The sequence below is a fragment of the Vombatus ursinus genome, unplaced genomic scaffold, assembly GCF_900497805.2.
Source record: "Vombatus ursinus unplaced genomic scaffold, bare-nosed wombat genome assembly UNPS02010304.1, whole genome shotgun sequence".
NCBI classification, from domain to species: Eukaryota; Metazoa; Chordata; class Mammalia; order Diprotodontia; family Vombatidae; genus Vombatus; species Vombatus ursinus.
Window position 1 is genome coordinate 2,967,138 of NW_020950082.1, and position 23,968 is coordinate 2,991,105.

Consider the following 23,968-nt stretch of genomic DNA (forward strand, 5'->3'; position numbering starts at 1 on the left):
ACCCACAATTCCCTCACAATACCATAAAAAAAAAATCAGAAGAGAAGATCATATATATTTCAAAGCTATGAGTTGGATATGTATTATTAATCAAGTAAGGGAGAGAGGCCATTACAAAAGAATAAATACATAATTTTGATTTTGTGAAATTAAAAGGCTTCTACACAAACCAAATTTAATGCACGTAGGATAAGAAATGTGTTCAAATGGAGAAAAAAATCTTGAGTATCAATTTTCTTAGATGGGTTTGCTATCCAAGATATGTGTGTGTGCATTCACATACAGTCATTACTCAATATTCATGTATTCAACTTTCACAACTTCAAGTATTTATATAATTATATTAGTAATTGTAATTTCACTTTTACATTAGCAACCATGAACGTTTGCAGCTATGTGCATTAGAGGAAAAAAAATCAGAGGTAAACAATCGCACAAATTTGTGGAGCAACTGGCATCCCACTAGGCACTTCACTGGTCTTGATCCCTCTACCCTTGTAAAGAGCTCCCTGTGCATTCAGAGTGTTGGAGGTAATGTTGAGACCTCCCTCATCTCAGCTGTCTCCTGACAGCAGGGAATAAAGTCCCAGCAAGCTCTCCTTTCGTTTTCGGAGAAGAGCCAAGGGAGAAATTGTTTACAGCAGCATAGTATTATCGGAAATAAAATTTTTTTAATTGAGATATTAGCACAAGGTCACATAATTCTAGGGAATTACTAGCAAGAAAAAATGGTTTACGTGTTTACGTGAATTGCATTTATGGATTATTTCATGGTTACTGTGTTAGAAAAAGTGAATATTATCAGAATTAATGTTTTGTTATAAAGAATTGTATGCAGAAAAATGTATTCTCAGCAATCCCTAGTGAAAGAGATCAGTTTTGGTGGTAGTGGGAACCTAACACCCTATTTTCCCACAAGTTTAATATATTAACACTCACATTTTTTATTTTCATGCCATTTTCTAGAAATATTACCCCTGCAAAAGTTCAGGATTGACTGTATATACATATATATGTATATGGAGAGAAATGTATATACACATACACACACAACACACACATACCACCAAAAGCTACTCTTCAAAATACGTCATCAAAGGATATTAAGTTTTCAAAAGAATTACAAAACTATCAACAATTATATGAAAGAATATTCCAAATCAACAATAATGAGAAACACACAACAGTCCTGGGGTTTCATTTCACAACCAAAAACTGGCAAAGATGACACAAGATGGGAAATCAATGTTGGAGAGGTTATAGGAAGAGAGGCACACTAGTGTATTTGAAGCTGAGAATCAGTATAACAATTTTAGAAAGCAACTAGTAATTATTCAAAAAAGTGACTAAAATATCCATGCCCTTTGACCCAAAGATTCCACCAGAAGGTTCTTCCCCAAGGAAGTCACTGATAAGAATAAAGTCCTAATCTATACCAAAATATATATGTAACAGAAATTTTTTGGTAGCAAAAACACAGAAATTCAGTAAATGTTCTGCAACTGAGAAATAGATAAACTAATTGTGGTATGAATGTAATGGAATTTTATTGTGCTGGAATGAATGATAAATATGATTAATACAGAGAAGCATGGAAAGATTCACATCAATTGATAAAAAGTGAAATATGAAGAGCCAAGAAGACTATAAGAACATTCAGATTTCTTAATCATGGAAGTTGAACAACTGTGGGTGACCACAAGATCTGCAGTATAACCATCTCTTTGTTTATCTGAGGTAGAATAAGGCACAGTCCTCGAAATTAAATAGGCTGAGAAACTGGTATGTGAAAGGAGAGGAACGTATATGTTGAAATCCACTAATAAAAGGAGAGACGTTATGATGAGGAAGAAAAGTGGTAGGTTTTAAACTTCCTGAGAAAGGCAAGAGAATATGCGCATAAGATGGATGGTGAATCTAAAGGAAATGTCTAGACAATTTGAAGGCTTTCATATGGCATTGGCACTTCTAATATGAGCTCAAATTCCTGTCTTTGCATGATACTGATTATCACTAGTATTACTTTTATGCTTAAATGTGACTATCAGAATTGGGACTGGAGAGAAGGGGGGGGGGGGGAAGAAATGGCACCTGAAGTGGTGAGAACAAATATGTTGAGAAGAGAGGTGGAAAATTACCAAAAAGGAGGGAGATTCTCCTGAGATAATGGGAAAGAACTGAAGCAAAGACAGACTTTTCTTTCATTCAGACTATACTTCCCCAAACTAGTCTGAATTTGTGAAGCTTTATTATAATTGTGTTAAAATATTTTTGTAAATGTTTATGTTCACTTCCAATTAAATTTAAGACTATTTAAAACAAAACCAGAAAAATACTTTATAGTGGGTGAGAAAACAAATTAAACAACTAAAATAGCTTGTAATTCTTCTAAAAGGCTTAACTCTTCACAATTCACTGAATCTTTTAGAAAATCCATTCAAATTTATAATCTTTTTGGCAATCAATAGCATGAAATAGAAACTGTAAGTTTAAATAATTTAAATTCAGGGTTCATATGCAAATCAAGCAGTGCTAAAGAAAAAATGAAGTATATCTATATTTAATCTCAACTTTATTCATACAAATTTTTTTATTTCAATCTGCAACCAATAAATAAAACTTTTATTTAATGTGCTAATTGCTACACCTTTAAACCATTTCCTGAAGTGGAATCATATAATGCCATAAGAGAAACCCATAGTTTTGTAGTTACCTCGAATGACGTAATTATCCAGAGCTGCTTCCATTCTCTCTAGTGCTTCAGTTCTATTAGAACCATAAGAAATTAACTAAATATAAAAATAAATATTGAATTTGGACCAGCTATTTAATAAAAATATGAGAACTTATTCTAATAAAAATGTTTATACACACACATACACACACACAATATAAAAATTTTCAAAAACTGTGATTAGGGATGTATATGTGTGTGTAACATGGTATGGTTCTTTAGTTATAAAACAAGTAAATAAGCAAGCCGAAAGCTAATCAGTATTAAGATCCAGCTATTTCATCAGGTTTGTTGCCTTTTTCCACATACCATTATATAACAGAGGTGTGATTTGGAATGCTGACATTTACCTGACATGGTAGGAGGAATATCTATCCCATGTAAGCTAGGTTAGTTTTCCCGTAAAAGAAAATGAAGGTATCCCTGAGAATTAGTTGGTCCAGGGGACTAAGGTTCAAACCAGTGGTATGGCTTCCTAGTCATTTTAGTATAAATACCTAGGCAAAAGAAGTTCTCCAGCTTTACATACCCTGCTGAGTAGGCAACCTACTTGGCACATATGGAGGCAGGGGGCTGTACCCAAATGAATCAAAGCTACATCTTTGTTAAGTATTCTAAATAAACTTCTTTAAAAAATAAATTTTAGATAATAAAGTATTAATATGTTCCAATCCTGCGTGTGAACCAACAAACTAACCTGAGTCAGGACTAGAACAAAAATGTCCTCTTAATTTTTTTTTTTTGTTTTTAGCAAATATACGTATTCTTAGACTATCATTCTAGGCCTGTCAGCCTTAGTAAATAAACTCTGAAAATTTACTTAAGTTATTCATTTAAATTAACCATTTTATGGACCTTTCTGTCCATACTTTATTGTGAATATTCAAATGACATGGATAAAGGTAAAAGAGATGGGTATCTATTTTTAAAAGCTTTGCTATCTCTGATATAGATTTGTTCCCCAAAATGATGAAGTCTTAAGTTTTTGTTTTACTCATAATTTTTTTATCTCTCACATACACCATCTTTTCTGTCTATAAAAATTTTACTTGTATAGGTTATAATCATTCTGCAAAGTTTGCACCTATAAATTTTTTCAGAGAAATATCCAGAAAGTTGGATTTACTTAAATATAACTACATTTATATACTTTTACAATGAAACATTTTAATATTTAAGTTTTTTTTTTAAGTTTTCATATATGTAGATAAAATATACCTAGAATTCATTAAATGAAAAACCTCATCGTTAGCATTAGAATGGAACTAACATACATAATGTATAGGGATCAGGCGGGTTCCTTTCAGAATATTTAATAAACATGATTGTTACCTTGAAAGAGTAATGTTAAACTCTTTAGACATGACAAATTCTGGCAAGATATTTCATTCTTGAGGAACTCTCTGGAATAAAGTCCATGTCATCATAACAAATAAAGAATTTCTAAGAATACTGATCATTTCTCCTGCTAAGATCCAAACAATACTACTTTCAGTGTACTCAAACTTTCCTTTAAGGAAAAAAAAAAGTGGTCTAAATACTTCACAGATAAATAGACTCTTGAGCTACTGTAAATGATACAGACCTGAAAAGCAGGAAGGAAACACCTCTACTCTCTTATAAAAGTAAAGTAAAAATTTTTGATTAGTAAATTCCTTAAGTAATCAATTATGTTTAAAATTAGTTACAAACTACAAAATGAAAAAAGGTCATTTGCATCCAATATACACTGTTAGCTACAAGAAAAAGAGCAGTTATGTCCTTCCTTGATTCCTGGTCACTCATGATTTACCAGCCTTTCCTTTCACTCAGTTATTAAGATTTATTATTTGTGTTATTACATTATCATTTATATATTAACATATATTATTTAGCAGCACTTATGCAAAAAAATCTTCACCATTTATTATTGTCCAACTTTTTTTTTTACTAAGACTAAAGGAAAAAATAAAAACTAATAATGCACTTTAAAATTTCTTTGAAAGGAAAAAAACCTGCTCTCCTTTCACTATCACCATTTGCACTTCATGTTTCAAACAATTATATAGCACATGATTCACAATAAAACCAAATTTTAAAATTTGCAATTAAATACATGCATTGTCTTTTGAGTAAAAATGTCAAAGGAGACAGTTAAGAAAAAAAACTAACTTTTGATATCATTGGATCATAATAAATGCTAATATCACTTCCTGGTTGAATCCCACTGTCAATTCGAACCTAGGAGAAAGAGAAAGAAAAAAAGCAATGAAAACAATTCCACCTTTTTAAATAGACCAAATAGCAGGCAAACTAAAAGGTAAACACTCTTTTTAGACAGAATACTTTAAATTTTCTCCCTATTTTAAGGGATAACACCCATATATTATTTACTCTGAATTAACATTTCTCCTTTAAGGAAGACAAAAGCAATCCAAAGCTACTTATTAGCCAAATCACTTTTGATCTGTGAAAATACAGTAGAACAAATTGCTTTGTTTTCACTCAAAAAAGGACTACAAGGAGCAGCGCAACACATCCATATAAGAAAATGCTTTCATAAAGGAGGCAGAATTTTAGAATGCATTTACATTTGTTGGTGTCTTCCACCTGAAGCCTGGCATAAGCTGCCCCTTCTAAAGCACATTCGTCACTATACCCTTCTGAGAGCTCCAATGGAGATACAGCTAAGGCATATTTGATGGGAACTTTAAAGTACTGCTTATCAGCGTATCAGTTATTATAGGAATACAAGTCCTGTGGCTTTCATGTCTGTAACACTTTCTTTTTCTGCTTCACCCTCTCAGCTATAAAATACTTTTTTTTTTTCTGTTGCTGTTGTTCCCCCAAGGCTTTAATGTTTACACAGCTTTATCCAAGGCTTTGCTTTGTAAGGACACAGCCCCAATTAAAGCTCTGATTCTGCAATTTTCATGAGAGAGAGAAAAAAAAAAAACTAGCACAAGTTCAAAAAATTCTTTTGAAGAACCTGATTGCTGTTAACCAGCCAACAAGTTAGTTAGTATATCCGTGATTCTTGTTTTCATCTCTCAGTTTGATTTCATCAATGTGGCACTAAGGTTAGCCACATAAAACTTTTAAAATGAGCAGTTGCTAGGGAATAAATATTTATTAAATTGTTGCTGTTGAGTTTTGGAATGTGAAGTATTTTAAAGCTAATCAAAATATTCAAGACTGACAGACACATTCCAGGGATCTTGAAGACACAGGAATTCGATGGAAGTTACTAGAACAGCAGGACTTTGATACACAACATTGTAAAGAGGTTGGGTAGAGAAGACTAGAAGCTCACACAGATCTTCACCTGTGGGAAGAAACCTCTCTAAAAAACAGCAGCTCATCTGTCTGCAGTGAGGCAGAAAAAGGTCAACACAGCGGCTGTTAGGCCTTTAATATTTTAATTTAAGCAATTATCAAGAGACCACATGTAAAACCTCTTGTCTAGGGTATACACATGAGAATAGGATGATGGCTTTATTATACAAATGACATCAAATTATAAACAAACAGGTTTAATTCTTTTTTTTTAAACTATGCATCACTATAAATATTTTAAAAATAATATAAAAACATACACATTGTATTCTAATGCCTGTGCTTGTAAGTAAAGGAAAAATATATATGTCAATGCCTATATTTACCTAAAAAAGCAAACTAAAATGAATCTTAATTACAACCTAATTTTAAAATGCAATTTGATTATGCTTGAAGAAGATAAAATTGGAGTTTTACCAAATGCATATCAATATATTAAATATTAAATAAATAGGGAGAACAATTTTGAAAACAGTGAATATGAAATTATTCTAATATTTAAACTTCTTCAACATGTAACTTCTCAACTTGGTAATATAACCCCAAAGCTATTAGTGTCTTTAATTTTCTTCTTCATATGACCAAATGGGCAAAGAGGTAATCTTATTATTGTGTGATCTTTAAAACAACAGTGTTCTCAAAGATGAGGATAAATTGAGCTGTGTCAATCTAAATAAAAAACTTTTTCTGTGACTTTATCTTCATATTATATTATCAATGTTCAAGACGAAGTCATTCTCACTTCATTTCATTTTCTATACTTTAACAAAATAAAAGGGATAATAAATATCATGAATGACAAATGATTACAAAAAGTAAGGAAACTCTGATAGCATTATTTTAGATGAGACTACCAAATGGCAGTAAGAAATTCCATGATGATCTATCCAACGAATCTCTAAATTCTGAATTAACAAAGGAATGTGTCAAGTTATTTTAGTGATATGTATGGTAAATCCAACAGGCTGAATAATAATAAAAATAATTATTACTCACATTTAAATGTATGTGGGGGTGGAGGGCAAGGGAACTTTTTAATAGTTCTCAGAGGTTGGTGGTAAAAGTTACCCATTTTACAGAAGAGAAAACAGTCTCAGAGCATGAAGGGGCTTGCCCAAGACCAAACTGAGTAAGAAGTAAAAAGGGACTGAAACTTGGGTCCTCAACTACCAAGTCCCATGATCTCTCCACTACATCATACTGTCTTTTTTGTAAAGTTAAAACAAATCAACATGACACTGAAATAACCAAAGCTACAATAAATTGGGCATCAAATATTTCAAAATGAGAACTCCAATATATTTAGAGTAATTGCAGAGCAAAACAAAAGCTTACATTGAAACTTTACTTTTCAAAACAATTCTGGGACCAGAAGCCTAAAATCAAACCTGCAACTTTGACACAGAAATAAATAATGAAAAAGAACATCAACCAAAATTTATGAAAGTCCAATTAATTCAGGAAAGTATATGTATTCTCATGTCCCCATAAAGGACCAAAATAATCAGGTAAAAAAAAAAAAAAAAGCTGATATATTTTAATAAGGTAGAGAAAGAAAACCAAAAAAAGGAGAAGAAAAAGAAGAAAACACCCCAGCAATTCCATATGAGATTTCCACAGCATTGCTCAGAAGCTTCTAGCATAATTAAAAATTTCTTTCTTCAGTACCAGAGATAGACTACGTGAAGCTATCAGGCATCTCCCACCCTTCATTTTCAATTCACCTCTCCCCCTAAGCACAACTCCCAGCCCGCCATGTCTACCTGACAAGTGACAGCCCAATCTGATTAAATGCTTGCAAGGGAGGGGACTCGTGGGCTTCCATGACAGGCCAAAAGTGATCACCATGGAGATACATAATTACAGCTGTCAACGCATCTACTGTCCTGCTGGCATCAATTTGATTGCTCCCAGCAATAATGATAGACAAAGCTTAGTGTGCACTCTCCTGCACCCAATCACTTTATCTATTCCTTGGTCCATTTAGCTGACATGCAACATTCACACAAGCAAATAACAGCAGTAAGCAGAACATTTAAGGCATTTTAATTGTTTTTTCTTTCTATGGATGGCTCACAAGCGCAAATGTTATTACATAAAACTCCTGCTGCAGCATTAATTGAAGAAAGATTTGGTGGGACAAAGACTGTAGGGGGTATAGTTTGTCCATTATCACTTGTACTTTCAACAGGTCTCACGTTTGAAAATTGCAAATTGCAAAAACTTGCAAGGGCAAAATGTTTGACATCCTGTTAGCTCTTACAACATGGTGAAAACTTCTAACTACTAGAGTAATCATTGTAAATTCTTATTTAATACTTTTTTGTTTGATTAAAAAAATGTTTAGATATGTTCCTATGACACTTATTTTCTAAACTACTATTTAATGTCATATAATGCCAGTTAAATCTTTACCATTTTTTTCTGCCTTTGGGCTTTGAACACAGCATGAAGTTCCCAAGCCTCAAAAAGGTCAAGTCCCTTTTGAAAGCACATGGGCAAAAACAATTTAAAAAGTGAAATATATCATATATCCAATAGCATCTTCAAATTTAGCATTCTTCCCGTAATCTTGCAGATTGAGTAATCAAATTCACAGATGGTACAGCCTTGTCATTCCACAAGTTGACACAGTGTCATATATATCCACTTATTACTTTGACTACCTTGATTATAAATTCTTGTTCTTTTTGAGCAGCAAAAACTATTTAAGAAACAGTTATTTAGCACAGATGATAGTGTATATGTGTCTGTATACAAACACACACACACACACACACACACAATTAAACAATCACCTTTCTTTAACTACAGCAGAAGACATTTATCCTCTCAAAAAAAAAAGAATGAGCACATTCTATTTCCCTAACACAGCTGCACAGTTGGTCTGGAACTTGAATATCATTTCATAATTACTAGAAGTATATGTGGTTTGAAGAGTTATGCGATGAGAATAAATTATAATACGAAGGTGCCCATAACTAGTTTCTCATATCTCTGTTGCCTCTAGGTGGCAAAACATTCTTAAAAAGTTAAATATCTTTATTCAAAAGGCCTCTTCACCTTGCTAGTGCAAGGTAAAGTCTTCTGAAAAAGGTTTTGCTATCATATGAGTTTAGCTTGTTTCCATAATCCAAACCCTTGGTCTTTAAATCTCTTCAACATGGTTTTAAGTGCTCATTCAATTAAAGCTTGAATGACTTACACCAGGAAGATATAACGGCTCTTCATACTGAGACAATTTGCCAATGGAAGGTAAACCAAAAGACTTGTAGGGATCCTAAAAATTCAAACAGAGGAAAGCAGTATCTTAGAAGAAGTAAGGTTTAATCATTATAAATTAGAGCCTCTTCCAGTAACTAACATTTTAAACTATATTGTTTTCCAAATAATTCATTCCAGGGCACTGTTGTCTAACTATTACATATGACATAGATGAATGTATATGACATATATATGACTTAAGGGTTCATTAAAAACCAAAGAGAATTATGATGTACAGAGACCAATATTAGTCTCATCTTACTTTGCCAAAATGGGTAAAATTCTGAGTAACCTAAAACTTACCAGGCACATATCTTAAAAAATTAAAACAACCTAAATATTCATCAAAATAGATAAAAGTTCAGGGTAACCACAATAGTGTATCAAATATAGTTTTATATATGTTTTTATAAACGAATTTTATAGTTTTTATAAAAATCAACAAATTAACTCATACAAGGAAACATTTCAACAATTTACAAAAGAACCAGAAAAGTGAGACTGTATGCTATGATACTCACTTATAATTATTTTATAATTAGCAAAATAAATCTCAAATATGTTTAGTGTCACAACAAAAGAGAAAGTAACAAGGACAGCGGCTGAAATATGTCAAATATTACAAGGAATAATCAACAAACGAAGAAATAAAGATGCCAAAAAGTACTGAATGTACCAACAGTTATTCTAAAAACAACATACAATATCAATGCTTTATATTTCAAAGGAAAGGCTTTGATTTCTACAAGTAGAAAATAAAAATAGCTACATTCCAGTGTTTAATTATGGCTGGATAAGTATTTTTAAATACTGAATTCCTATTCTTTGTTTCAGGTAGGTAGAACCACCTTCGTATTTAAGTATTTAAGAGTGCAGTTACCAAACTAAGAATTTTTTGTTGAAAAATAAATGATTTATACATGTCTTGGTAATTTGTTCTAAAAAAAAAAAAAAGTCCTATGAAATAAATAGTTACCAAGGGATAAAAGTAAATTAATTAAGAAAGCAGTTTTTTAGCTTAACATTTTTAATTAATACTTATTAAGAAGAATATAATTGATAAGCAGAGCATTAAGTTTTAGTGGAAATTTTTAAGTGAATATTTAAAACATTTAACATATACCTGGAAAAGTATATAAAATCACATCTATAAAGACATCCACAATGTTGTAAAACTAAAATATTTTATTTAAACTAAATAACATATAATAGCTACTTTATTATCTCTGAAAGTGGACCACTTATTTCCATTAAATTTAATAATAGTTTGAATTAACATATACAAAATATTTCAATAAATATTCTTGGCCAGTTCTGGCGTATACAATCAAACACGACGCAGGTTCTAAAATTTCACTTTATTTTGGTGTTTATTTATAAATGGTATAGAACTACTACCATTCTACAACATGACTCATTTTACCTCAGCATAAACTCGACATTCAATTGCCCAGCCGTTGATGGGAATATCAGCTTGTTTGTGTCTAAGAGGGTAACCCTTAGCAACACGGATCATTTCTTGGACTAGGTCCAGGCCAGTAATGCATTCAGTAACGGGATGTTCAACCTACAAGGTCAAAAACTGTCAGTCAATAGGTACCTTTAAAAAACAAAAGTAAACAAACAAATAAATGAGGAAATTTGCAAACCCAAGTGAAAATAAGGTTAATTATACTTAATAGTTCCTTCTTCTTGACTGAAAAACATACAATAAAATACCTACTCAAGAGAGAAAAAGGGAAAGAATCAGCAAAAGATAGCATGTTACAGAGCATGTAAAGCAAAAATCAAATTCTTAGAGGTATTTGTGAATAGTGTAAGTTACTTTTCTTAATGCCTATTAATGTTTGATAAACTATAATTTTCAAATTATAGTTTTAAAACAAACTTTTTAACCTTTCTAAGGCAAACGTTTCAACTGAAACATTCAACTTGGTCAGTGATCAACCTATTCTGCTACACTTAACATGGCATCAACAGGGGGAGCTTATAATTTTCCAAAGAACTAGTCCATCCTAAACCTCACCCACTCATCAGCTTTCACTAACCTGTCCTGACAAGCAACCAGATTAGTGTAATCTTATATCAGCGCAGTGTAGCAGAAATGAACAGATGGATCTTTCAGATTTTTTTCCCTCCAGACTTATCTGAGTAGTGCTTAGCATGCACAGTAACTGAGTAAAACCAATATAATTACTCTGCTCTCTCAGCAAAATGCTGTTAACTTCTTAAAGATGATGCTGTCATTGGTTACCTTGCTTTCCACACTAAATAAAAAAAGGGGTATGCTCACACATATACCTATATATAGACATAACAACAGACATAGCAATATATATAAAGTATGTGTACAGAATATTAAACTATTAAAGCTGTTTGTGTAATTCATGATAGTCTATTAAAAAAGAATTATTATAACAAAGTTTCAATTAAAAATTTGGCTAGAACTGATGAATTTATTCTAGATTTTAAAAGAGATGTCTTTTTTAAAGCAATCTACAGTGGTTTCTTTAAAAGGATATTCCTGTTTTACTAACTTTTGATACAAGGAGAGGTCTGTGAACAAACCAGCTATCTTCCTTAGTTCAACTATACTAGTGGAATGAGAAGAGTCCATGATTAAAATTTTGACACTGATCCTACATAAGCAATACATTGGCTTTTAAAAGCTTTGAAAAAAAAGACAGTATTCACAATTATCCTTGTGAGTTTGTATACAGTTTCAACAATACTTTAAGATATTTTGACATTAAAATGTTACAAATCACATACATAAACAAATGTCTATTTTTTGAAAGATAATCATGGCACTTAATAATCTCATTATGTAGTTTAACAATAAACTTGTGGAACTAAATATTTTTACACAATAAAACATCAGGATCTACATGTTAAATATAAATGGCAACTATAACAGTAATTTATTGAATTAGTACTTGAAAATGGTACTTGAAATAGCAATTTATTATGAGCAATTCTATATTCACTGTAGAGTTAAAAGAAAAGACTGCTCTAGAAAAATTTAGTTTATTACTCAAGAACTATTTAGCAATAACACACACCTCTTACTCAGATCTTAAATATAAATTCATCTCTCTCAAAACCACACACAACATCACGGACAAACACTTAGAACGGTAGTACATAAGAACCTATTTAAACTGAGTTGCCTAATATCAGATCTGACCTTATAGCAAATCAATAATATTATAGAACGGTAGTACATAAGAACCTATTTAAACTAAAGATCAACAGGCAGTTATTTCACAGTCCAAAGATGTACGTGTCTTTACTGTGTAGGGTACCACAATCCTCCATCATTGAAACTCAGGGTCATCCTTGAGTCTTCCTTCACTTTCACTCACTCCACATATCCAATACATTGCCAGATCTACTTTACCCAGATCTGCTCTATAAGGTTCACTTGTCTCCATTCATGTAGATATAACCCTAATTTAGGACCTATCTCTTCTAACCTGGACTACTGAAATAGCTGACCTCCCTACCTCACATGTCTTCCTACTCCAATCTATCTTCAGTTAGCAGCCCAGGTGATTTTCCTAAAGCATAGTTTTGACTTTGTCAAACTCAGACTCACTGAACTTCAATGACTCCCTATTATTATCTCCAAGATCTAATATAAACTCTACTATTTGGCATTTAAAGCTCTTCTAACATGGACTTTTTTCAGTCTTCTTACATTCCATTTACTTCCTTGTAACTTATCACACATTATACTTCATCTCCTGTCAAAATTCAATCACCATGTTCTTCATAAAGCCTTTGCTGATCCTTCCAGTTGCTAATGCCTTGCTTTAAAAATAATTTTGTACTGATTTTTAACATACCTAGATATGTTCACATTGTTTCCCAGGCAAGAAGACTTAAACCGCTAAAGAATTACCATACCAAAAAAGGAAGGCTATATTACCTAGATTTAATGTGCTATATTTACAGGAGCAAAAAAAAAAAATTAACTGAATATTAATAGTTGAAAGGGTACCAAGAGACTGTCTAGTTTAACTTTTAAAATTATCGGCACCTATTTTAGAAATTTAGAAAGTGAAACCCAAAGAGGCAAGGTGACTCACTGAATGTCCTAGACTGCTGTTATCTAACAACAGTTATCTAAAACCCTCATCTCTTGACTCTCAGTCCAGAGATTTTTCTACTGTTGTTGTTTAGCTGTTTTTCAGTCATGTCCAATTCTGCACGACCCCATTTGGGGTTTTCTTGGCAAAGATACTACAGTGGCTTGCCATTTCTTTCTCCAACTCATTCTACAGATGAGGAAACTGAGGCAAACAGGGGTAAGTGACTTGCCCAGGGTCACACTACTAGTAAGTGTCTGAGGCCAGATTTGAACTCAGGAAGATGAATGTTTCTGACTTCAGGCCTAGTACTCTATCCACACTGTGCCACTTAAGCGGCCTCTTGCAGCTTAACTGCTGATTTCACAAAATCTTGAGTCAATCAAAAAAATTAAATCTAAATTCATTTTCAATTAACCACCTTCACCTTTCTTCATAGACTACAACAAATATTTCAAGTAAAATAATTCCACTATAATCTATCACTTCTGTTCTGCTCAAAAACAAGAAGTAATACCCAAACTTAAGAAAGATTTTTAGTTTTCATCTCTTAAAATTTATAATTAAATTTATCAAATGCTTACTAAAGTCGAGGCACTGCATGAAGGTACTGGAGGTCAAGAGCAAAAATGAAACAAACAGACCAGGTTTGGGGAGCCTACAGCCTTGAGGTCACACGTGGCCCTCTAAGTCCTCAAGTGTGGCCCTTTGACTGCATCCAAACTTCACAGAACAAATCCTTTTATAAAAGAGATTTCTTCTGTGTAAGCTGATTTGTTCTGTGAAGTTTGGATGTAGTCAAAGGGCTGCACTTGGAGGGCCATATGTGGCCTCGAGGCCACGGGTTCCCCACTCCAGAAACAGACCCTATCCTCAAGGATCTCTCATCCAACAGAGGAGATGATTCATGTTCCTAGATAAGTAAATATAGGCTGAGTTTTAAAGGGAATAATTCAAGAGGGCACATGGCATTTCAAAAGGGAACTAAAAACTGAAAACATTCCAAGGATAAGGAAAGCCTATTCATGGCCACCAAAATGGAAGCCTTTGGAACTGGAATACCAGCTTTATTCCACTGAAAAAGAACAAAAATACATAATACTTATCAAAAGAAAAAATTTTAATTTTATTCACTCAAGATTCTAAATGTACTGGATATAGCTTAAATATCTTATGATTATACACTTTAAATAATTCCTAAGCAATTCTAAAATTTGTAATTAGGGTTGTGATTTGTGAATATAGATAAAAGCAAAAGTTAGCTCTTGAAATATATGAGTTATCCAATACAACAAGTATTAATTAAGTATATACTATGTATAAAATATTGTGATAAGAACTAGGGATACAAAGATAAATGAAAGAGCAAATTATACTAAGCAGACCTCCAAACACATTCATACAAATAAAAGCAGGTTAAAAAGAAAAGCAAGAAAAATTTTTTAAAATTTTTAGAAAATAGTTCAAAATACAAGTAAATTGAATGAAGTATGTGAGTTGGAAGATGGAAAGACAGCCTTAAATGGCAAAGAAAATACAGGATTATTGAATTAACTGATTATGTATCTGTATAAGTATCATACATATATGTATAGAAATAAAATATAAGTACTTAGAGAGAATGTATGTACACACACACACACACACACACACACACACACACACACACACACACACTCCACATCACCAAAAAAGATATCTAGCTTTTCTTAGTTTTAACGGTCTGATCACTCTGCTAAAACACCATTCTATAAAAGAGCACAACTCCAAAACCCATTAAGGCTTTAATTCATCATATTATCAAAGAAGGTGCCCCTCCCAAAAAAAAAAACAAAAACTCAGAACCAAGTTCAGTAACATTTATATTTAAGCATGTTTTTAATGTAGCTTATATGAGAAAATCTATTCATTAATATTTGTTGTGTGGAATTTGTTTTAACTCAGGTCTGGTGAACTAGACAAAGGGCTAATACTGGAGTCAGAAAGTCACTGTGGGCCAACCATAAACTTTAATTTCCGAAAGAAATTCGCAAATACTAACAGCTACAGAGAAGTCCCTATTGGATAGTGAAGAGAAATTCCATATCAATCGTTCTCTATATCAATGGAAAAAAAATCTTTAGGATGGTGTTGTTTTTAAGATATTTACCTGTGTGTTCCATATGCAACTCAACCCAACGTGTTCCAAAAGAAAATTAAAATTGAATTTTAAAATTTTAAAATTCAATTTTATTTTTTGTTCTGAATTTGCTCCTTCCCTCCTCTACCTAACGCACTGAGAAAGCACGAAAAACGAAACCTGTTACAGCTATATGTAGTTGAGCAAAACAAATTCTCTCAGCCATATTTTTATAAAATGCTTCAATCTATACTATGAATCCATCACTTGTCTTGAGGTGGATAGCAGATTTCATCAGAAGTTCTCTGGAACTGTGGCTGGTTCCATTGTCTTTATATGGAACCCCAAATTAAATTGTTTATAACCGTTTATATGTCAGTCTGGTAAAACCTAAGTTCCTTAAAGACAAGAGTTAGTTTTCTTTTGCTGTCTTTGTATCTTGCACACATTAGGCACTTCGTAAATATTTATTGAACTGAACTGAACTGAAGAAGGAAGATCAAAAATAATCACAGAGAAAACTTAAAAGCATTCGTAAACCAAATAATTTGGAGTAACCACTCCTCCAAGAGTGTGAAAAACAATATAAAATTTGTACAAAAGAGCTAGATAAAATTTATGTGGCACAAAACACATAAATTTACTCTAGACATACTATTTAAGGGCGAAGACGTGCCTTTTTAGTCTCTGCTTCTGAGTTTGTGTCCTTAGTATTCCAGTGACCAACTCTAGAGGCATTCATTTTTGGTTTTCTTCCCAGGAGGAGACTATTTCTTTTTTTTTTAATTTATTTTTTTAATGCTTTTTATGGTAATTTTTATTTATTTTTTTTGTTTTCAACATTTACTTCCACAAGATTTTGAGTTCCAAATTTTCACTCCATCTCACCCCTCCCCCCACCACAAGATGGCATGCATTCTAAATACCCCTTCCCCTAGTCTGCCTTCCCTTCTATCTCTCCCCACTTTGCTTATCCCCTTCCTCTTCAATTTTCCTGTAGGGCAGGATGGATTTCTGTACCCCATTTCCTGTATTTCTTATTTCCCAGTTGCATGTGAAAACATTTTTTTTAAACATGTGTTTTTAAAACTTTGGGTTCCAAATTTTCTCCCTTCCTCCCTCCCCACCCACCCTCATTGATAAGGCAAGCAACTAAATATAGGTTATATATGTGCAGTTATGCAAAACACTTCCATAGTAGACTTGCTGTGAAAAACTAACTCTATTTCCCTTAATCCTATCCCACCCACCCATTTATTCTATTCTTTCTTTTGACCCTGTCCCTCTTCAGAAGTATTTGCTTCTGATTACTCCCTTTCCCAATCTGCCCTCCTCTCTATCATTCCCCTACTCTCTTGTCCCCTTCCCCCCCCTATTTTTCCTATAGGATGACAGATTTCCATACCCAACTGAGTGTGTATGTGATTCCCTCCTTAAGTCAAATCCTATGAGAATAAGATTCATTCATTCCCTCTCACCTTCCCCCCATTTCCCCTCAACTGTAAGAGCCTTTTCTTTTCTGTTTTTGTTTTTTTTTCTGTGGGATAATTTACCCCGTTCTACCTCTCTTTTTCTCCTTCTCCTAGTATATTCCTCTCTCACCCCTTAATTTTATCCTCCAGATATGACCCCTTCATTTTCAACTCACCCTGTGCCTTCTATCTATCTATCTATATCTATATATACGTACATACAATTTTTTCTCCTCCAACTACCCTAATACTGACAAAGGTCTCATGAGTTACAAATATCATCTTTCCATGCAGGAATGTAAACAGTTCAACCTTAATAAGTCTCTTATGATTTTCTCTTTCCTGTTTACCTCTTCATGTTCCACTCGAGTCTTGCATTTGAAAATCAAATTTTCTATTCAACTCTCTGGTTTTTTCATCAAGAATGCTTGAAAGTCTTCTATTTCACTGAATGACCATTTTTTTCCCCTGCAGGATTTTTTTTGCTGAGTAGGTGATTCTTGGTTGTAATCTTATCTCCTTTGCCCTCCAGAATATTATATTCCATGCCCTGCATGGAATATAGAAGCAGCTCAATCTTGTGTTATCCTGATTGTGTTTCCACAATACGTGTATTGTTTCTTTCTGGCTGCTTGTAATATTTTCTCCTTGACCTGGGAACTCTGGAATTTGGCTACAATATTCTTAGGAGTTTTCCTTTTGGCATCTCTTTCAGGTGATGATCGGTGGATTCTTTCCATTTCTATTTTGCCCTCTGGTTCTAAAATATCAGGGCAGTTTTCCTTGCTCATTTCTTGAAAGATGATGTCTAGGCTCTTTTTTTGATCATGGCTTTCAGATAGTCCAATAATTTTTAAATTCCCTCTCCTGGATCTATTTTCCAGGTCAGTTGTTTTTCCAATGAGATATTTCACATTATTTTCTAATTTTTCATTCTTTTGGATTTGTTTTACCGTGTCTTGATTTCTCATAAAGTCACTAGCTTCCAATTGCTCTTTCTAATTTTTAAGGAAGTATTTTCTTCAATAAGCTTTTGGACTTCCTTTTCCATTTGGCCAATTTTGCTTTTTAGGGCATTCTTCTCCTCATTGGCTTTTTGGACCTCTTTTGCCATTTGGGTTAGGCTATTTTTTAAGGTGTTATTTTCTTCAGTATTTTTTGGGGGTCTTCTTTAGCAAGCTGTGGCCTTGTTTTTCATGATTTTCTTGTATCACTCTCAGTTTTTCCTCTACTTCTCTTACTTGCTTCTCAAAATCCCTTTAAAGCTCTTCTAAGGCCTGGGACTGATTCATATTTTTCTTGGAGGCTTTGGATGTAGGAGCTTTGGCCTTGTTGTCTTCTTCTGGATGTATGTTTTGATCTTCTTCGTCACCAAAGTAAGATAATATAGTCTGACTCTTTTCGCGCTGCTTACTCATGATCCCAACCAATTACTTGAGTTTTAAACTCTTTCTTAAGGTAAAAGTCTGCTTTCAATGTGAAGAGTGTACTGTCCCAAGCTTCAGGGGTTTGTACAACTGTTTTCAGAGGTACTTCTAGGGACCTGTAAATTTTCAGTTCTTCCAGGGTGCTATGATAAGGGGTGAGGTATTTTCTCTCCACCACCATAACAAGCTCCACCACACCAGCATTCCTCCTTGCCCCAGGACCACCCCTCAGAACTGTGACCCAGATCCAAGCACTGGGAAAGCAAGAGATTCCTGCCTCAGCACTGGCAAAGAGATCCCTGCAATCCCCCTCTGATCAGCCACTTGATTCCCCCTCAGTCTGTGGGCCAGAAGCTCAGGAAAAAGCCACAGCCCCATGCCACACTCGAGACTTAGGGCTTAGACCTAGCTCCTCTCTCACCCCAGTCACAGACTTTTCCCACTGACCTTCTAAGTTGACTTTGGCGTTCAGGAGTTGAAAAGTCCGGAAACCGCCACAGCTGCCCAAGATTCAGTCTTCTGAGGCCTGCTCCAGGGTTGCTGCAGCCTGCACATCCACACCAAACTGCGCTCCTCTCCCTGCCCGGCGCAATATACCTTTCTGATCAATCATCCAGGCTGTTTTTGGCTGGAAATTTGTTTCACTCTGTCTTTTTGTGGGTTCTGCTGCTTTGGAATTTGTTTAGAACCATTTTTTATAGGTATTTGGAGGGCTTTGGGGGAGAGCTCAAGACAGTCACTGCTTTCTGTCCACCATATTGGCTCCACCCCCCCTGAAATCTTGGTTCCGCCCCCCTAGACTATTTCTTTCTAATCTACTTTTCAACTTTTGACTTGATGTTAGGGCCAGGCGTGGGGTACTGCTGGGATGAAGGTCTGCAGACTGTGCCTCTCACTGTTTTCTTTGGAATTCAGGTACAGGTCAGGCTGGGAACCTGCAAGTTTTCAGTGATTTCAAGGTGGTATGACTCAAAGCAAAGTACAACGGCTGCTCCCCTGGTCAGAGATCTGTCAGTTCCTGACCTGGATTTGATTTTTAGAAAAACAGACTGCTACAGACTCGGCCACTATCCGCCAGATGAGATCAGCTGGTTCAGACTGACAGAAATGCAGGTTCACAGTTTAAAATTTCTACCCTAACTTTCACTTCACAGATTGGATTAGAAGCTGCAACAGAGACTCTGGTTGACTCTGGGGTCAGTGTCATACTCCTGATGTTTGCATTTGAGGTTGTGCCTCTCAGCCTAAGGCCTATTCCTTACCCAGGAATACCATCCTTTGGGAAAGGCTGCCATCTCAGCCTGCCCTGGATCGATGACCCAGAACTAGATAATGAGTGCCAAAAAGCTTCCAATTGCAAATGCTCATGGATGCTGTCCAGCATTGCCCAGGTGCTAGACACTGTAGTGCTCCAAGCCAGTGCACCCCTGGCCAGAACCCATTCCCCTATATCCATCAATTTCTCTGTTTGTCTCCCTATCCTGACTTGGGCTAAAAAAGTGATTTGCTGTGATTTCTTTCTTGGATGTCCCAATTAAGATTTAGTGTGAGGGTACTTTCTAGATATGTTTGGAGGAGTTTATTTTCTTTCTTTCTTTCTTCCTTTATTTCTTCTGGGCAGAAGGTGAGCTCTACTGCCTCCTGAAATTCTTCCACACAGGATCCACCTCTTCATACTATACTTTTAAAAAACGAATTTCATTAATAACTTTTTGTCTGAAGAAAACTGTATAAACAATTCTATTAATATAAACACAGGAACAAAAAATGTCATTAGTTAAATTGTTTAAGAAGTGATATAAAATGACTCTCCTGAGTTTGTCAGTTAGTCAGTAACCATTTATTGATCATTTGGTATGTGTCAGGAAATGTGATATGCACTGGGAATAGAAGGAAAGGCAAAAGGTACTCCGTACCAGGAGCTTGCCAGACAATGAAAGAGACAATATGCAAACAAGCATCTATAACAAATCTCTATACAGGATAAATAAGAAATAATAAATACAAGTAAGGCTCTAGAATTAAGACAGAATGGGAAAGGCTTCCTATAAAAGATGGGATTTTGAGCTGGGCCTTTAGGGAAACCAGGGAACTGAAATGAGAAGAAAGAACATTCCATATATGAGAAACAGCCAGAGAAAATATCAAGGGTCAGGAGATGGAATACAATGTTCACGGAATAGCAAAGAGGCCAGTATCACTAGGTGCAGATTTTGGAGCTCAAGTGTAAGATATAAGAATAACGTAAAGCTAGGAAGGTTAAGACTATGAAGGATTTGGAATGCTAAAAAGAAGATAATATGTTTTATCCAAGGGATTGAAGGCAGCCACTTGAATTTATTACAATGAGGGATGATATGGTCGAATTTGCCCTTTAGGAAAGTCACTTTGATGGCTGAGTGGAAGACGGAATGTAGTGGGGAGAGACATGTAGCAGGCAGACCAACAAATAGGCTATTGCTGTAGTTCTATATGTAAAGAGATGAGGGCCTGTACCATGATAGTACATTATCAGACAAGAGAGAGGAACATACACAAGAAATGTTACAAGGAAAGAGCTACTGGCCTTAGCAATGGATTAGATTTTGGGGGTGAAAAAGACTGACAAGTCAAGGAATGATAGCTAGTTTTTGAGTCTGAGGTACAGAGAAGATTATAAAATAAGAGTGTGGTGCAAAAGAAATGATGTTACTCTTTTTCTCAAAGCATAAAAGACCAGGCTGTATGTGATAAAATGGAACCCTTTCCCCTCAACCCAATGGAAAAAAAATTAGGCATGATGGAATGGTGATTCTCCTCTTCCCACACAAGGCTGGGGATGAGGCAGAAGATTTGGGATTATAACAATAAGGTCCTCTTCCTTCCTCTTCTCTCTAGAAGCTTAGGGTTAACAATTTATGGAGAACACACAGAACATGGCAGTGCAATGATAAGGCATTCTCTGTTCTTCCCTCCTCAAGCTGAACAAACTATCAGTATCTAACTTCGGTTCTCAGTAAGCTATAACAAAAACTGGATGCTACTTGTGTTTGTTAGTGGAATAAACACATAAGTTCAGAAGCTGGAAAAACTGAGTTTCAATAGATAAAGCTTGGAAAAGAAACTACAAAGAAAATTATAACTCTCCCAGATCAAACTGAAACACTAATTAGGGACAATATAGAACTAGGAAGATGGCGAATTTGGTGAATGTGTCTTAAGTATTATAATTTAAGGTTAGTAAAAGAATTAGAAAAAGTGACTATTACAGAAACTCCAAAATCATTTAACGTCTCTCTGGAATAAATCATTGAAATTTCTAACAATAGATCATGGTCAATGATTATTTTCTTCCTTCTATTCAAGAAGTCTTTCCATTGAACCAGTACTATTATCTTCAAAAGCAACAACTGATTTATGTTCTGCTAACCAATAAATATTTGTTGTTGACATCTTATGTTAGGAGAAGGCAAAATAAAAAGAAATGTGATTATAAAAGAGAATGGTAAAAATCTAATGTAACTGTTGTTCTCTCCTAAAAATTTTACTACAATGTCTTCTTATGTGGTAATTAAGAAAAAGAAGTTAAAAAAAAGAGCAGTCAGAAGGGACCCAAAAAAAGTGAATACAGAAGGAAACAAAGTATTAATAGCAATGAGAGACTGTTTTTTAAAACATCTAAAAAAGTCAAAGATTTCAAAGGAATGGAAAAGACCATCAGCAGGACTTAAAGCTGAAAAAGAGGCAAACTAAAACACATCAATAAGAACCCAAAACATGTATATTAAAATATTCTTTACATGCATCAAGAATATTTTAGATTATAATATGGCAAGGAGAAAAGCAAACATTTGCATGTGATCTTCTATAACAGCTATCTTCACAAAAACACAGTTGGTTGATACTTGATAAGATAACAAAAAGATCCTGCTTACTAATTTCAAAAAGGTACTGGCTAATAGAAAAAAATTGCTGTATAAAATGCTCTCCTCAAAAAGGTGTCATATCCTTATGTTAATATTATAGTATGCAGACAAGGCAACTAGGTGGAACAGTAGATAGAGTATAGGGCCTGAAGTCAGAAGACTCATCCTGAGTTCCAACCTGACCTCAGACACTTATTAGGTATGTGACCCTGGGCAATTCACCTAACCCTGTCAATACCTCATCTGTCAAATGAGCACAAGAAGGAAATGGCAAACCATTCCAGTATCTTTGCCAAGAAAACCCCAAATGAGGTCACGAAGAGTCAGACACAACTGAAACAAATGAACAACATTCAGATGTAACCAGAGAAATAACTCTGTTTAATAATCTCAGTTGCCAAAATGTTGATTTCAATTTCAACGTGTCAAAAAGTGAATCTACCCTCTTCTCCTAAAAAATGACTCCCTCTTAACTTCTATAATGATTCTTCCAGTTATCCAGGTTCTCAACTTCAGAGTCAATTTGGACTATTCCTTCTCTTGAACCCATATCTAATCACTTGGACTATTATAATTAGCTCCAACTTTGTCTATCTGATAGTCTTACAAAGAAATGGGTCTAACAATATCATTCACCTATACAAAAACTATTAATGTCTTTCAGTCAGCTTTTGTATGAGCAGTGGATATCCTACTTTGTAAATCTCAGCTGGACTAGAATCAGCCCCAGGTGCTTTTCCACATGACAAGAGCTTAATGGCATTCAAAACCTCTTCTTCAGTTGGAAATTTGGCTAGAGAGGAGCTGACTTTTACCTGAGGTGTCCGGTCAATGTCTTCAGCATTGACTGATGATGGTCTGTTGAGAACATCATGGAAGTGTTCAGCCTATCTCTCCAGGATCGTGTCCTTATCACTAATCAATGTGGCTCTATCAGCATGGAACAGATGAGAGTCATCATTCCTCTTGAGCCCACAAATAGCTTTCAGGCCACCAGAAAAGTGCTTTGGATTGTTATTATCCGCATAAAACATAATTTCATCTGCCTTCATACTGAGCCAAGAATCCTGCATCTCTCTAAGCTTTGTTTGCACTTTACTTATGACGGAGTTAAAAGCTGCCTTCATAGAGACAGATGAACTATTTTGCTGGGAAACCCTGTGGAGTTCTTGTCTTTCATTTAGCAGCTTTCGAATTTCCCCCGCATTTTCGTCAAACCAGTCTTGATGTTTGTTAAGTATTCTGGCCCAGATGAGTAAATGCAATTCTGTAAACAAAATCTCTGAAAGTTGCCCGCTCCTTTTTTACTCCACTGCTGCTGTGTGTTGATTCAACTTTCCCTCTAAGTTAGTAACAAATTGTTGGTATGTGTCAGCGAAACGTGAACAATCTACCAGCGCCATGCCAGGAAAATGATTTCTTCCATTTGAACATCTTGGGCAGATTCTGAAAATCACTGAGCAACATGAAGTACCAGACACTGAGGTCCTTTCTCAAGCCAAATTGCCAAGCATTCAAACTCTACTACAGAGAGCACAACTCTGAAAGGCTGGCCATATTGGTCAAATGCCAAGCATACATTTACCTAAAAGACTATTTTGTAGAGAACTCATGCAAGGTTACTTTCAAGGTCTCTCTGAA

General features: G+C 34.6%; 1 protein-coding gene across 5 annotated transcripts in view; it reads right to left on the reverse strand.

Moving 5' to 3' along the window:
• The window catches only part of PCCA (propionyl-CoA carboxylase subunit alpha), a 473,473-nt gene that overhangs the window by 247,497 nt on the left and 202,008 nt on the right, over positions 1–23,968 (reverse strand). For all 5 annotated transcript variants that reach the window (XM_027854094.1, XM_027854095.1, XM_027854098.1 and 2 more), the window contains 4 exons: positions 10,737–10,880; positions 9,255–9,329; positions 4,886–4,954; positions 2,714–2,789 (listed from right to left, as the gene is read on the reverse strand). In XM_027854094.1, the coding sequence (XP_027709895.1) occupies positions 2,714–2,789; positions 4,886–4,954; positions 9,255–9,329; positions 10,737–10,880 (364 nt within the window). The remainder of the gene's footprint in view (positions 1–2,713; positions 2,790–4,885; positions 4,955–9,254; positions 9,330–10,736; positions 10,881–23,968) is intronic.